Source organism: Musa acuminata, unplaced genomic scaffold (assembly GCF_036884655.1).
Source record: "Musa acuminata AAA Group cultivar baxijiao unplaced genomic scaffold, Cavendish_Baxijiao_AAA HiC_scaffold_1138, whole genome shotgun sequence".
NCBI classification, from domain to species: domain Eukaryota; kingdom Viridiplantae; phylum Streptophyta; class Magnoliopsida; order Zingiberales; family Musaceae; genus Musa; species Musa acuminata.
The window spans coordinates 4067515-4082847 of NW_027021350.1; the positions used below are offsets into that span (position 1 = coordinate 4067515).

General features: G+C 32.5%; 1 protein-coding gene across 2 annotated transcripts; it reads right to left on the reverse strand.

The window, feature by feature from the left end:
• LOC135581896 (vesicle-associated protein 1-2-like) lies at nucleotides 1–9723 on the reverse strand. Of its 2 annotated transcripts, none has more exons than XM_065179348.1 (9): nucleotides 9596–9723; nucleotides 9433–9498; nucleotides 8337–8407; nucleotides 7728–7809; nucleotides 3206–3321; nucleotides 2800–3126; nucleotides 2424–2486; nucleotides 1032–1109; nucleotides 1–414 (listed from the first exon to the last, which is right to left on the reverse strand). In XM_065179348.1, exons 2-9 carry the CDS (start codon nucleotides 9485–9487, stop codon nucleotides 304–306), a joined length of 903 nt encoding a protein of 300 aa, XP_065035420.1. In that variant the 5' UTR covers nucleotides 9488–9498; nucleotides 9596–9723; the 3' UTR covers nucleotides 1–303. The 2 variants fall into 2 exon arrangements, with proteins under 2 accessions (XP_065035420.1, XP_065035419.1); XM_065179347.1 differs by having other exon boundaries at nucleotides 9433–9491; nucleotides 9597–9719.
• Between the last annotated feature and the right edge of the window lie 5610 nt (nucleotides 9724–15333).

Consider the following 15333-nt stretch of genomic DNA (forward strand, 5'->3'; position numbering starts at 1 on the left):
TGTTTGCAAGAGTGTCTCGAGATAAACCCTAATCCCACATACAAAGTGTCTTTACACACACAATTATTAACACTGTAAGAGGCATAAAATGCATAGCAGGCTAGTATGAATGGTAAGACAACCTATACACGGTATAAAATTCGCCATTTTACATGCATCAAGTCATACTCTTGGACATGGGTAAGAACTATCAGAAGACTTGTATATGAAATATGTGAATTTTTCACAATGGAGACAGCTGTGACAACTTCTATGAATTATGGTCCGATGCTACCGATGCAGGATCAAGCTTTGAGATGAGCTTCAGGAGTGCCAAAGATATCCAAGTGTCATGCCGACAAATGATATGAAGACCACAAACAAAAATGGGAAACCAGCCTGAACTCTAGCAGAACTCTTCAGTCTCAGCAAAGCCTGAACAAAGAAAATGGCACTGTTAAAGAGTAGACTAAAGACTGGTAACAATCAATTATAACACAAAGCATGATGAAATTAGATGACCACTCATTGTTGCTGATCAACAGCTACTAGACAAACTACCAAATTCTCGAGGGGTTCTCCAAGAAAACAAATGACATTGTGCGTTTTACACATATAGCTTATGAAGAAGCCAATTTCAAACAAATGACATTATGTTCATGCCTCCCGTCATCATTCGTTTAATATGAAGATTTACTGCAGCTGAAAAAGCATGGTCTACCAGAATAATTTTAGTAAATAGAAGAGAAGCAGATCAATAATGCATAGGTGATCCACCCAAATGCAAACATTGGAAAAGACCTACAGAAGAGAGGTTCTCTGTTGCAACCAGTTATTGGCTCTTAATAAGAGTGGTTGAGATAGGAGCCAATACAGATGTACATTTATAAAGATCATATAGTGTATGAGAAGTTTTGCAGCAGAAAAAAAAAGTTGGCTTGCCCGCAAATATCTAAGCAAATGATGCACGATATTGAAGTTCCATCTCCCTCTATATAAAATGTTTGTAATAGCATAGTAGTAAAGTCATTTACAGAAAAGATTACACTCACAATTTCTTGCTGCAATTTCTCTCCCTCTTGCAAGGTTGCATTATTCTCTTTCTTCAGACTCATAATTGTCTTCTCAGCCTGCAAATGGTCCATACCTTAGTATACACAATTTATGGTCAGAACGCATTTCCTAGAATATGAAATTTAACCTCAGTTCTATTAGTTTCTAATGCTAATAGAGAAAAGAATATTGACTGTAAAAGTTGGGCCTATACAAAAGGCATGCTTTAAATTCATGAATGAGCACGATAAATACACTAACCACAATGAATTTCTGCACATAATTTATGGCTCTACAAAATGAACACATCTTCTGCAAATAATTTGACTACTTATTAAAAATCCAGATCCTGCATTGGTGGAAAACTCGGGTTCTCTGGAATAACCAAAAATTGGGGACAGTATTTTATCAGAACATAATGATATTTCCACTGTGTAGGATCACTTACTGAGTGTTCACAACTGCCAGAGTAACAAACATTGAAAGCCAAAAATTTGCCATTTTATGTGGAAGCAAGCTTGTTAAATCATGTCATGAGACAATGATGTAGGATATTGTTTTACTCATTTCTCATTTGAATAAATTTTATTAATTTAGGGCACTTTGTAAAAATCATAAGCTGCCACATGGTGACATTTCCAATATTCTACTTTATTTTCCTAGATTACTGGAGAGAAAAAAAAAAAAAAGATAGAAAATGAACAAAAAGATGGAAGAAATCAAAACTTGGTTTAATTAAAGATTACAAGTTGTAATGGAAGATTCCATCTCTATAAGGAGTTGTCATCATACTACAAATATAAAAGTCTATAAATTGGATATATTATCCAAAAGAAAGATCATTTGCTTAAACAAATCAGGAAAATTTTCTTCCCAGAAGAAGGAGAGAGTAGATGATCAATTAGCTTTCATAATATTATAATCCTTTCTTAGCTCTGAATTCTATTTTATTTTTCCTATAATTGGGGTCAATAAAAAGAGGGCAAAAATTAAAACTGAAAATCAATCCTTTTCCCACAATATGTGCTAGCGGTATGATGTCACATATCAATTCTTGATGGTGTAATTATATTGTCCAACATGTAAGACATGACTAGGTGTGCGTACCCTAGGAGCTATTTCTTGAGTTGGAAGTAAGTCGAGTAGTTATTTGTTTTTAAACTATCTTTTCCTTTCTCTCTCTTTGCTTTCCTCTATCCTCAGATAAAAAAGAATACACATTCTTTGCTTGTCACAAAATTGCCCTACATCACAAGTGAACGTTATCATAGGGCATAAAGAATATATCCTAATACCAAAGGATAGCTACTTGATGAGATGAAAAATATTACAAATAACATTAGAGTTGTGGCATCAAATAAATGCAAACAGCTATATTGAAATTAACTAACCTCATTTAGTTTCACTTCAAGATTGTTGAGCTTGAACTTTAAGTCATCAATGTCTTTAGCAACCTACATAAGCATAAGCAAGGTTAACCAGCTGAATTAGATAAAGCAACATGGGGATATCATGCATAGAAATATCATCTGAACATTGAAAATGTAGATAGTATCAAGGCTGATCTTAACAAATAGAAAAACATTATGCTGTCACTGTGTTTCTTTCACGACAACCACACATGTTTACAAACTTATGACACATAGGAGATCCAAATTCTAACAACTTGATGTGAATGAACACGAATGTGTTCTTATTGGCCAAAGTAAACTTCTATGGAAAAAACCAGAAACAAAAACATAGATTAGACTAGGAAGGAGATATTACTGGAGAAGAGATAATGTCAGGCACTTCATTCAATGCTTGATTACTTGAAATACAAGCCTTTTCCAACAAAGGATTTTCATGAATGGCCTCATGTTTTGGAGCCCCATTGTGCAAAACAGAAGTCTTTCTCAAAATAGGAACTTCATTAGCCAATTCGTGCTGCAGAGCACCATCATCAAAGATGCAAGTCTCAGCTGAATCAGGATTTTCTAAAGCTGGCTCCTGTCTCACCCCATTGATTGGTTCTACCACTGGAGAATGTGGAGGGCTTGCAAGTACAATTCTCAATTTGTTCTCTTGGATATATCTACCATTTTCTTTAGAGAACTGTTGAACCAAAAAGGAGAATATCAAAACATACATAACATACTACATATTCAAAGGAAAAACTATAATGTATACTTACAAAACTTGGCATAATATCCTCATCTGTAGTACCATAAGGAACAACAGTGCTCTGAACCAGAAACTTATCTTTTAATTGCATATCTGGTGGAACTTCCTTTAGTGCTTGCATGGTAACTAAAATGGAATTGCATAATCATGTAAATAAACAAAAGAATATAGGCCCACCGATATGCAATACAGAAGCTAACATAAAATTAACATGATTCGTTACACAATTCATTTATTTCACTTCAGTGTTAACTACTACGGCCTAAAATTCTCCTCCATCAACGTACAATAATCGTAAATCATCAAACAACTAGCCCATCATATGTTATTACACTGATTCATTGTATAAATGGAAGTAACTCATGGTGCAAACTAAAAATAATATCAATTATTTAGAGTTATTAGGCAAAATAACATAAAATCTGTCCGATACATGAGACGTTTCAACTACTGCAAGAACTTGTGTAACAGATTTTCCATAAAAGAAAATAAGTTGTTTTTAATTGAGGCATTTTAAAAACATCCTATGGGCATATTCATATCATTCTTTTATTGTTAACTATAATTTTAAGGCAAAATAAGAAAATATATAACCAGAAACAAAAAAAAGTCCTTATGATGTACTCTGAAAAAAACATCCACTAGGCATTATTTAAGTGGTTTGCTGTCACAGTTACGGCACGAGAAGTCTCTGTGTATGACACTAGGAATGTTCTCTGAGTTTTTTATGCATGTAATTCCACCCTTGCAGGGAGCTCTACTTCCAATTCTCTCACTTCTTCTCAAAATTCATACACTCAAAAACTATTCCCGAAAAAACAATCTGACTCTATAGTTTTATATTTCTGTCAAATTTGTTAGACAAAATTTAACAATGCTTGTTAAATGTAGACATTCAAGTTGGAATTTATCTTCATAATGCTTCAACAGTTAAAGCTCCTACTTCCTTGAAATTGTAGTCACAAACCTTAGCATGCCAAGTGTTTTGTTATAGTAGAATCAATCTCAAATTTTATCTTTAAATAGGACTATTGAGCAAGGTCTGCCGTGCCGAAGCGTACCGCCCATACCGGGCGGTATGTACCGGTCCGACAGGTTACCGGTACATGGACCGCCCAGTACTGCTACAGTGCTACAGTACTATACTGTAGCACTACTACAGTATGAAAATAAAAAATTATTCGGTACACCAGGGCATACCACTCGGTACGCCCTGATGTACCGCCCGATACACCGGTACCGTACCATACCGAGCCCGGGTCGAAACGCCGGTATGATACGGTACAGCGAACCTTGCTATTGAGAACCAAGCCTATGATGAAACCAATTTTATTTAGTAATTGAACCCAATTTTAAGCTCAATATGAGTTTCTTGAGGAATCAAATTAGAATAACATCCCATTAAGTCGATAGAAGAGTCCTAGATAATTGCACCAAGAAGTTGAAAGCCCATTGTACAAGCATGAAATTGGCATAAATTAAATTATCCATTACTTCATAAATTGGATCATCAAAACGTCAGATTCTTATGCTGTTCATAGGAATCAGAATATAAAAAAAGTTGGCCATAAGTATCATATCAAAATATCAGTCAGTTGATACATTAACATATACTGAGGGAGGAAAGAGTGATTATTCATTATAACCTTCGAATGGAGAAAAATCTTGAATTTAATAACAAGGAAATCATCCAACTGGTAGTTGACTCTTATTTCTTAACAAAAAAATATGTTACTTAGGGTTACCATCCATATCCTTGATGCAAAAGGGCATTAATTGTTCTCTTTGTCTTCATAAATCAAAAGGTTGACTATCTATGTAGGAAATTTTTTATAGAATTCTTATCATATTAAATGTTGATTCTTAAACTAAAAAAAAAAGTAAAAAGGAAGCTTAGGTTTATATTGATGGCCACATATCCATATTTCTTATCCCCACTACATTTCTCTTCTCCATTCCGTTTAATGTCTTCACAAGGCAGAGTACCTAACATAGCATCCTCCTGATGGAAATCAACAATTTGTAAATCTACGCTAGGCGTGGAAAGATAAAGGGCCAACTCAAATCCCTTTGGATTGTTGATATATTTGTATTCAGATTCAACCAACATGCTTTCAAATAGTATAGTTATCTTTTTCTGTTTCTTTGGAATAATTTTAGTACTTTAGAGGTGATTTCTGTAAAAAAAAATATGTTGGCAATATTGACTAAGTTTTTGCTTTAGTTCCCTAGATTGATTAAGGATAACAAAAGAAGGAAGTCGAATGAAGAAAAAGATGAAAAAATAAACTGAGTTTAATTAAGATTACAAAGCTTGATTGGAAATTCCATTTTATAAAAAATTTCATCATTATACAAAGATAGAAATATATGAATCAGATATATTATAAAAAACAAATATTATTTGGTAAGATAAATCTAAAAGATTTTCTTCTTTTAGATTTATCTTAACAAATAATATTTAAATATTTAAAGGTAAAACTGCGTACATTGACCCTCCCGAGACCTTATATCAACGGAAGCCTCATGCACTGGGTACATCCTTTAAATCTAGAAGATTTTCTTCCCTAAAGAAGAAAAAGATACACAGTTTATTTGTCTTGATTATCGTGCAAGTGGTGCGGAACCACAACCTTCTCACAAAGTTAAGAGGACTTAAGAGTACAATAAGTCGACCATTTCCTATCATCCTCTTCTCTCATCCCCAGTTATCCTACCAACATAATTCCATCAGTATGTATCTCTAAATCCCCAAAATCCCTGCCACAATTATTTTTGACCATACAAGATCCATCAAACCACAAATTGCTGCAAACCTAATGTTTTTTGCGATACCTGGAATTCAGAATTAGTGAATTAACTTTACAATAAAAAAATGTCTCTCTCTCTCCTCAAGCCTAGTGTGCATTTGAATTTGCACCACTTGTATTTTCATTATTATGAATTGAGTGTTCTATAAATTGAGCATGTTTTATCAAATTTGCCCTCTTTGATTCAACTTTTGGCCACCTTTTTCCTCTTTCATCTATTCTTAATTTTTTTTTATTAACATACTTCAATAATTCAATTTATTACGCAAGTCCTAAACATGAATTACAGAATTGTGTTGGGAACTGAGCACAGATTATTTTTTCCCAAGAAAAAGCTTAAAACTTGATAACGATAGCAACAAAATACACCCGTTTGCATCAAAGCAAACCAAAAGATCTAGCTCAAGAGGCCAATTTTCCTTCCACCAAGCACAGATCTTGCTATGCACTCAGACATGTCAAATCTAGGCTGCACCAGTAAAACAAAAACATCAAAGCTAGCTTTTCTTATTTCATGTGTTCCATCTAACCAGTTTCACTTTTATCGAGCAATACTAAAATCTTTTGCCGTCATTGAGAGATATGTAAAAAGTCATACGTGTAGTTAAGTTCTCAAGTTAAAAACATTAGTCATATTCTCTTCACTAAGGATATAAGGATATATGGTTAAGTTAAACAAGAAATTTCATTAAATAAAAAAATCTAGATATCTGGATCAATTATTCAACAAAATGGAGAGATAGATAAAAATATTATATCAAGAAATTTTGTACGATCACTAAACATTTCTCATATTAAAACAAAAATTATATATGATTAGGGATACTTTATGAATTTGGGTATTGGGCAGTTAAAAAACAACATATGCAAAAAGTATATGTTAAGATGAGAATGCTGAGGTACATATGTAAAGCTATTAGGAATGATAGTAAAAGAAATGTTCTATTCATGAATAATTAGATGTATTTTCAATAGAAGATAAGATAACATTACAAAGAATCATTTAAGATAATATGGACATGTGCTAAGAATACCTACAGATATGGTAGTTAAAAGATATGAAACTTTTAAAATTAGTTGTAAAAGAAGAGGTAGAGAGACTTAAAATGACTTTATTAGAAACTATAAATAAAGATTTACATACTCTTGAATTTAACCAAGAATATGATTTCTTATAGAGGTCAATAGTGGCAAAAGATCCATGTAGCCGACCCCAGACAATTGGGACTTTATGGCTAAAGCTTTGTTGTTGCATTGTATTGACAATAAGCATCAAACCATTGGCCAACTAGCTCAAAGGTGCAGCACGTAAGACAATCCTGATTCCTACATGCATAATACCTGAAAAGTATAAAACAACACCTTTGAGCCACATGCCACCACGCTCTATATCAATCCCTAAATTTCCTTGATTTTGATTAGCTAGGAATGTAGCCCACTTGTTGATGAAAACTGATGTCAAACTTTTCATGAATATTGTCCACTTAAAGTTGATAGAGGATTGATGACTAATGAAAGTTCTCCAAGCTGACCCTGTCTTGACGGGAAAAAGGTTTGACTGATAATGATGATTAGTGATTACAATATCCAATCGAATCCACCCTTTTCCTAAGGTATCTTTTTTCTTTTGCAAATGTATCGTAATTGCTTACTAGCAAATTTAAAGCACAAAAACAAAAAAGTGCATAGTTACACTGTTCAAACAAAAGTGAGATAGCAGACCTGTAAAGTCACATGTTGATCTAGGTAGAATGATGCCTGTATTTGGTCGCACACAGTATCTCTTAGGAGATGTAGTTTTAACCTAACCAATATAGATACAGTTGAATCAGTTACTATGATGAACCATTTATAAATAAAATGGAAATGCCGTAATGGAGAGACAATGTTCATAATTATAAGTAGCTCCAAACAAAAACTCATTAGACCATTTCTAACATATGTTTTTCATGTCGGTATCCAAAGATAACTACAAAATGACTAAGAACATTAACCTCAAGTATGGGATTCTTAGCAAAGTTAGTAACGATAGCAGATATAGGTACCCAAAGCTAATAGAAAACGCAACAAGTGGGAACTGAGAACAGGCTAATTAGTAATACTTTGGTGTGAGAAAACATGCAAGGATGTAAACGTAAAGTTCTCTTTTGAGAATAACTGACAAAGCAATCAGTCTAACACAGATATTTAATTAACGGAATATTAGAGAAGCTATGTGAAGTATGAAACTTCCATGAGACCATTTGAGAGGTCCAGAACACAGCTTTTGGTCATCCCATCTCTAAAGATTACATCTAAATAGGAGGTACACAGTTGGGGAGAAGCACTGACCTTGTAAGCAACATAATCTGTGGACTTGTTGACAAGTTGAACAGTACATGAGATCTGCTTCTTCAACTCAACTAGAATGGACAAAGAAGGTGCATTATGCTAGTATCAACATAAAAGATCAAACAGATTTGTTAACTTTAGATTTTAGAATAACTTTGACATTAACATTAAAAAAATAGGAATCTGAAGCTTTATACAACACATGCACTCAAATATCCTGGATATAAAATGTATATATGAACTGAAGCCACAGTAATTACAAAAACGACTAAGAAGGAATGATAGTAGGAATTGATATAAAATGTGCATATGAATTGAAGCCACCGTGATTACAGAAAGAACAAAGCAAGAATGATAGTAGGAATTGATATAAAACATATCAAAGCCAGCGAACGAATATAAAAAAAAGTCAATAAAACAATAAAAAAAGGACAAAACAAAAAAGAGAGTAAGATAGATAACTATTCTTGCTAAAATTTGAAATCGGTAGCATCTATGACTGTCATGAAATTGAATCCTAGTATGATACAAGTGTCAGTGCACACCACAATCTTATATTTGATGTATAACATATCACCACCGTACGAAGGTAGAAATGATCTGTATCTTAAACAAATGAACACCAAGAAACCCAAAAATAGCACACAAAATGAGAAAATAATAATAAAAAAAGAAATCCTGTATCTTAAATCCATGAACACCAAGAAACCCATGCAATTACAAAAATAGCACACAAAATGAGAAAAAATAATAATAAAGAAATCCCGGTAACGTGCTTATTTGCGTCACAGCATGATTCCCTTAACTTGTCCTGCCGATCCATCAACTTTCCGCAATCCAATTAACAACTTCTCATGCTGAAAAGAAAACTGAAAGCTGAATGGGGGAAAAGGTCGTCTTTTGACAAGCAACACTACTAGCATTATCAGCAAATTCGCCGGACTAGATGGTCATCCACACAATCCACTTTGACAACTCATCAATCTCATAGCACAATTTAAACATATAAAAATGATCCTACGAAACGAAATCGATACGTTTAGACCTATCCCCCGATCAAGAACATCAAGCAGCAACTGTTTGCGTCGAGGCTTACATGCGAACTTAAGTTCCTGAGGTTGGATTTCCACAAGCACTTGACCCAACCCCATCGCGCTTTCGTCCGACGACGACGATCCAGAAATAGGAAAAAAGAATTAGTTCAAAGATCGAGAGATCGAGATGGAAAAGAGAAAAACAAGTGTCGGGAAGAAAACCTACCGGTGATCGCCGGTTGGACTTTTGGGTCGCGTCGAAAGACGGCGAATTCGCCTCTCAGATCCCTTCAAAAGTATACGGATAGCATTCAAGTCGATAGCAAAAGATGGAGTAAAAGATAAAAGAGTTGATGAACGGTTGACGGACAACTTTTGGTGTGACCTCTTTAAGACGGCAGAGAGAGAGAGAGAGGGCGGATCTGCTGTGTCGTCGATTTCTTGCAATAGGAGAACGTGTCAAAGGTGGCTCGTTTGAATCCACTAGTGGTGGGACCTTGTTGATGACGTGTTGAATTACGGTTCGACAAATTCTTGCGCTGCTGTTTGTGGTCAGGCAGTTGGATTTGACGTTAAAGGCTTTTTGCTTCTCCAAACGCGCAAAATCTCGCGACCTTTTAACCTGAGGAGATTTTTCGAAAAAGGCCTTATTTAGACCTTTTTTTACCGTATATGACCCTTTTCAGGTTTTTCTAATAATCTTTTCTTTCTTTCTCCATCTAATTTTGATTATATTGTTGATTTGACAGTAAATTATTTATTTATTTATTCTATAAACCGATCTACAGGATGAATCAATCTCTCGAATTAGATCGATTTCCATTGATTACAATATTTTTATTGTATCCTAGAATTTTTTTATTATTTTTTTGAGGTTGATTCCTATACATAAATATTTTCTAATATTTTTCATAAGGATATATAAAATATTATTCTAATATGTTTTCAGCTCATTTTCCTCTTTTACAATGTTTTGATTGTGATATTTTTAAAAATATGTCAAAAACATTATAACCATATTGAAATGATATATTTTCAAAAACACTGTAACCCTATTATAAAACATTATAACATGAGAAAAATAAACTCAAAGATATATTAAGAAAGTACTTCTGAGCCTTGCTTGGATCTTAAATAGACATGGTTTCTTATTTAAGAAAATAAACATTCAAATAATTTGACTTCTCTATGAGTTACAATATTTTTCGACATGGTTACGATGTTTTTTATATATTTTAAAAAATACTGTAATTTTATTACAAAACACTATAATAGAGAAAAATAAATTAGAAAAATATTTATAAATCTTGCTTATATATCCTTATGAAAAAAAATATATTTATGATTCTTATATGATATATAGTATTTTTATACTGAGTTCAAATATTTTAAGCAATACAAAGAATTGATGCTTTGTTGTGGATAGGTATGGTTTGTTGTGGATAGGTTGGAATACAAGACACATATATATAATTCTTAATAAGACAGGAATGAATGTGTAGGTGAAGACATGGAAGTTTTTACTTTCCACAGGATTGGATGTGAATTCTTGGCACAATCAACACATCATAGATTTGGATTAGGTTTATGTGGGTATTGGTTATAAATTTAGTGACATAATGAAATCTGATTAACAGAATGATTGATCACAGATTTATGGAATTGAGATAACTAATGTGCATGTTTCGATTCATAATCTAAGTCATATGTGTTAATTTTCAAATTATGAGTACCAAAGAGACCACATCACGAAACCATATTGATCTTGATTTTCTTACAAGTCTATACCAAGTCTAGCATATGAGACCCTCTTAACCATACCTAAAGACCTTGCACATGAGGGTTCAAACAATGTTGGGTTAATCCAACTATTGTCGATATTGCTCGTAACATTTTGCCTTTAGAAGAAGATCTTGCATGTTGCAAGAACATTATCTCATTGACACGTTTAACGAATACTCTAGTGAGAGTTCTCCACCCCTAACTCAATACTTTCCGGCCCTCGATATTTTCACCTTTGACTTTTTATAGTATTGATGATTGTTCAATGACCTAGTCTCTTCTCTCTTGTGGAAACTTCCACCCACATGATGATCTCTATGGAGGTTTTCTTAAACCTCACCTAGTACGATGCAGATGTTGACTATGTTGACTAGAATGATCCAATTTATCATTCCTTTTATGTAATGTTCGAGTCACACTCATATTAAATTATAACTAGTATGTTAATATAAGCATAAATAATATATATATATATATATATATTTATATTTATCACTTCATGATATAATTTGTGATATCTATGCTTCATAAATATGATAAATGATATGTTCATGTTTTTAACTTTTAATATTAAAGAACATACTTTCCAAAAATATCATTCTCAGTATTTTATGAAATATTGGTCGAGCATACATAAGCATTAATGTTTATATTAAGCATAGCTCAAGAAACCCTAATGGACTTGAATATGAGATTAAGTTATAATAATAAGTATACATATAGTGACTAAAAGTGATGATTGAATTGTAATCGATCTTAACTGAATCTTAATACTTGAATAAGTTTAAATATAATTAAAATAAAAAGGTTTAAGTTTTAAACCTCATGTATATGAATGATGGAGTAATAAAAAATTAAATGAGAATAAAAATTAAATGATAAGTGTTATACTAAATGTTGAGATAGGTAAGTGAGATTGTATGATGAGTTTAGATCAAAAATATCATCTTTGTCCAAATCAAATTAAACTCAATTAAAGTTACCAAAATATTAAAATTATATTGATAAAATAAGAAATGAAATGAAAAGAAAAACTTGAAATGAGGCCTAATGAGATTGAATTCTAGACATCAAGGCAACCTTTTTGAGTACCTATACTTTAATTTTGGTTTCATCCTCTTTATTAACTTGATAATCTATGACCACTCCTTTTTTTTTCTTCAATCATTCTCTTAATTTTTCTCATGGAGACTAGGAAATCTCAACTCGAAGGAAGATTGAGGTAACAAAAACTTAATTCTTCTATTGCTATACCTAAGATTTCAATTTTATAAATTATAAGTTAACATTTTTAGCTGCTTTTGAGTCACCTAGGCTTCAAATTTATCTTTAATTTTTGAATATATTTTGTATAATTCTCTAATGGTTCTAAAATATTTAATATGACTTCAATCTGAGATTGCTGCATACAGTTATTACTATCCCAATTTGAGGTACTTAGAATCTCTTATTTTATGAGAAGGGGTTTTGTTCGAGTTAAATTAGCCCCCTTAAAAATATAATTAGGCTTTAGCCCTTTTATATATTTTAAAAGATTCCCTTAGGATTTTGTGAGATTTAGAATTGAGTGAATACAGTATTGGTAGTTGAATTGAAAGGATAATTTAGCCTTCAAATGATTTGATTTTAAGTTATAATTTAGTATATATTTAGTTATATATATATATATATATCCTAGTTTTTTATAAAATTTGATAAAGTAAAATTTCTTTATCGAATTATATAATAGTTTGATTTGATTATAGAGTGAATTATTAAAAAAATTAATAGTTGAATCTATATAAATTTTTAGGTTAAGTATAATTTATTTTATGAGAGATTTTACTAAACTTTTTTTTTATAAATTATTGTAATAAATTATTATAAATCAATAATTCAAGAGATAGGGTTTTTAATTAAGGCGTTAGGGTTTTTAATTATAAACTATGCTCCCAATTTGGTATGTGTTGATCCTAACACACTTAATCATTAAGGAATGTTGACTTTCATTGGTATCTTTATTTTTTAGTTCAATCATGTAAGTATAAGTTTAATTGATTGTAAAATAGTGGTTATATAAATTATCATATGCATAATGCATTTTGGAAATCATGTTTCAACTGTTATAATCGTCATGAGTTAGTCATGAGCTAAATATGAATGTATATATTTTGTAAGCATAAAAATATATAAATTACGATAAAAATATCTTATATGCATGCATATATGATTATGTGCAGTATGGGAGTACACGTATTTTCTATAAAAACATGCAATGCGCATATATGCTATGATATATGGTGTGAAAGTGCATGTATATATTATGATAGAGTTTATGTATATCTTATGACATGCAGTGTGGGAATGCATAGATATATTATAACATGCAATGCACACATACGATGTGAGAGTATATGTATGTATTATGATGTGCAGTGTGGGAGTGCACGTATATATTATAATGTGTAGTGTGAGAGTACACGTACATATTATGATGTGCGGTATGGAAGTACACGTATATGTTATGATATTATGTGTAGAAGTTTGCTATGTTTCCTACATGTACATATAAGCATTTGAATTATTTTGACATAGAATTTTACCTTCTTATTGTGCATATACTATGTTATAGGATTATGCTTGTTAAAAAAGTCATAAGATAAGATGTTTACCATTAAATGTCTTATCTCATGATTTTGAAACATTGAGTGAGTACTTACTATAGATCATATTTTATAGGTAATGATACTTAAGTGATTGGGTAGGGAAGTGAGCACGTGCAAGCCTATGCTAGTGTAGATATGGACAATGACTTGGTTTTTTTTTTTATAGATTTTAGACATGTTATATTTGTATTTTTCCTTATATGTTATAATTCTATATAGTTGTCAACAATGCTATGTATAGAGGAAACCTTATCATTTTTTTAGAAAGTTAGTAAGTTTTAATTTTAAGATTGCCCACTTTTTTGTTGCACTTCTATTAATAACAGTAATGAAAATTTAAAATGTGGCATTCTATGTGCATGTAGAGTATGAGTGAAATTAGGAGTAAAGTGTTACAAGCCCAACCCTTAATGCATTGACATATAGATAAAGATATTTGCACATTGGGTTAGAAGGACATTGCTCGGGATAAAGTACCAATAACTCGTACTCGACTAGGATGAAGTATTGGATGCATATGTAGTCCAAATGCTTTAGGGTCAAGACAAAATTCTGATCGTAGAAACCTTATATAATCTAAAGGTTTGTCATAATCTTTTGATTTATTATCATAGGCCCCGTCGATTGGGTTAAATATCAAAATGTGCTCGATGCATCCTTCTCGGGTTAAGTATTAAAATATATCCATGAATCACTTCCTAGATGATCTTTGCTTAGTGTTTTCATTCCTTGAGGCCATCTTGGATGCCCTCTTTTTCATCACAACCTTCTATCGTTTGAAAAAGTGTTTCGACGGGAGGCCTTATTAATAGGAGCAACCCTCGGAGCCACAGGTGTTGTCGATTGGGCCAATTGCCCAAGGACCATTAAGGCATTGCAATAAGATGAGAAAGAAGCACTAAGAGAGAAGACCTCGATGGTTAGCGTTGCCCCCCTATCTTTTTATCACCAAGAGATTCATCCTTGCAAAATTGAGAAAGGAGACAAAGTTACGGATCATGAAAGTAAAAGCAGAATAAGAAAAAAAAAAGTTTGGATCATACTCTAAGGGGTCGGGATAAGACCAACGTTGATTATCCAACCCTCATCCATTCTTTTGATGGCTAGAGAAGAGGACAGAGCCTCCACCAACTAAAAGACTTGACCCTTCTACTTGATGGTTTGTGTAGACTAGTCGAGATTGAATTTTAATCTCGACTAGTCATAATGATGAAGAATCACCAATTTCAACCTTTGTTGGACATTAGGTCCCCTTCACCTTGAATATATCCTAAGCTACAATGTAGTAGCCATTGAGCCTCTTGCAAACACAAAAGTAAGCATGGAATCGATCATAGATTAGGGTAATATTGGTATGGTAACATTCTTAATAAAGATGGTTAGATATTGTTATAAGTTGAGCACCATCTAAGAATGCTAAATTCCCGACCATTGAAGGCATGACAAGATGAACAAATGGAAGGGGGACCTAAGCCCAGCCTTCAATGCATTGACATATTGATAAAAAAATATGCACATTGGGTTAGAAGGGCATTG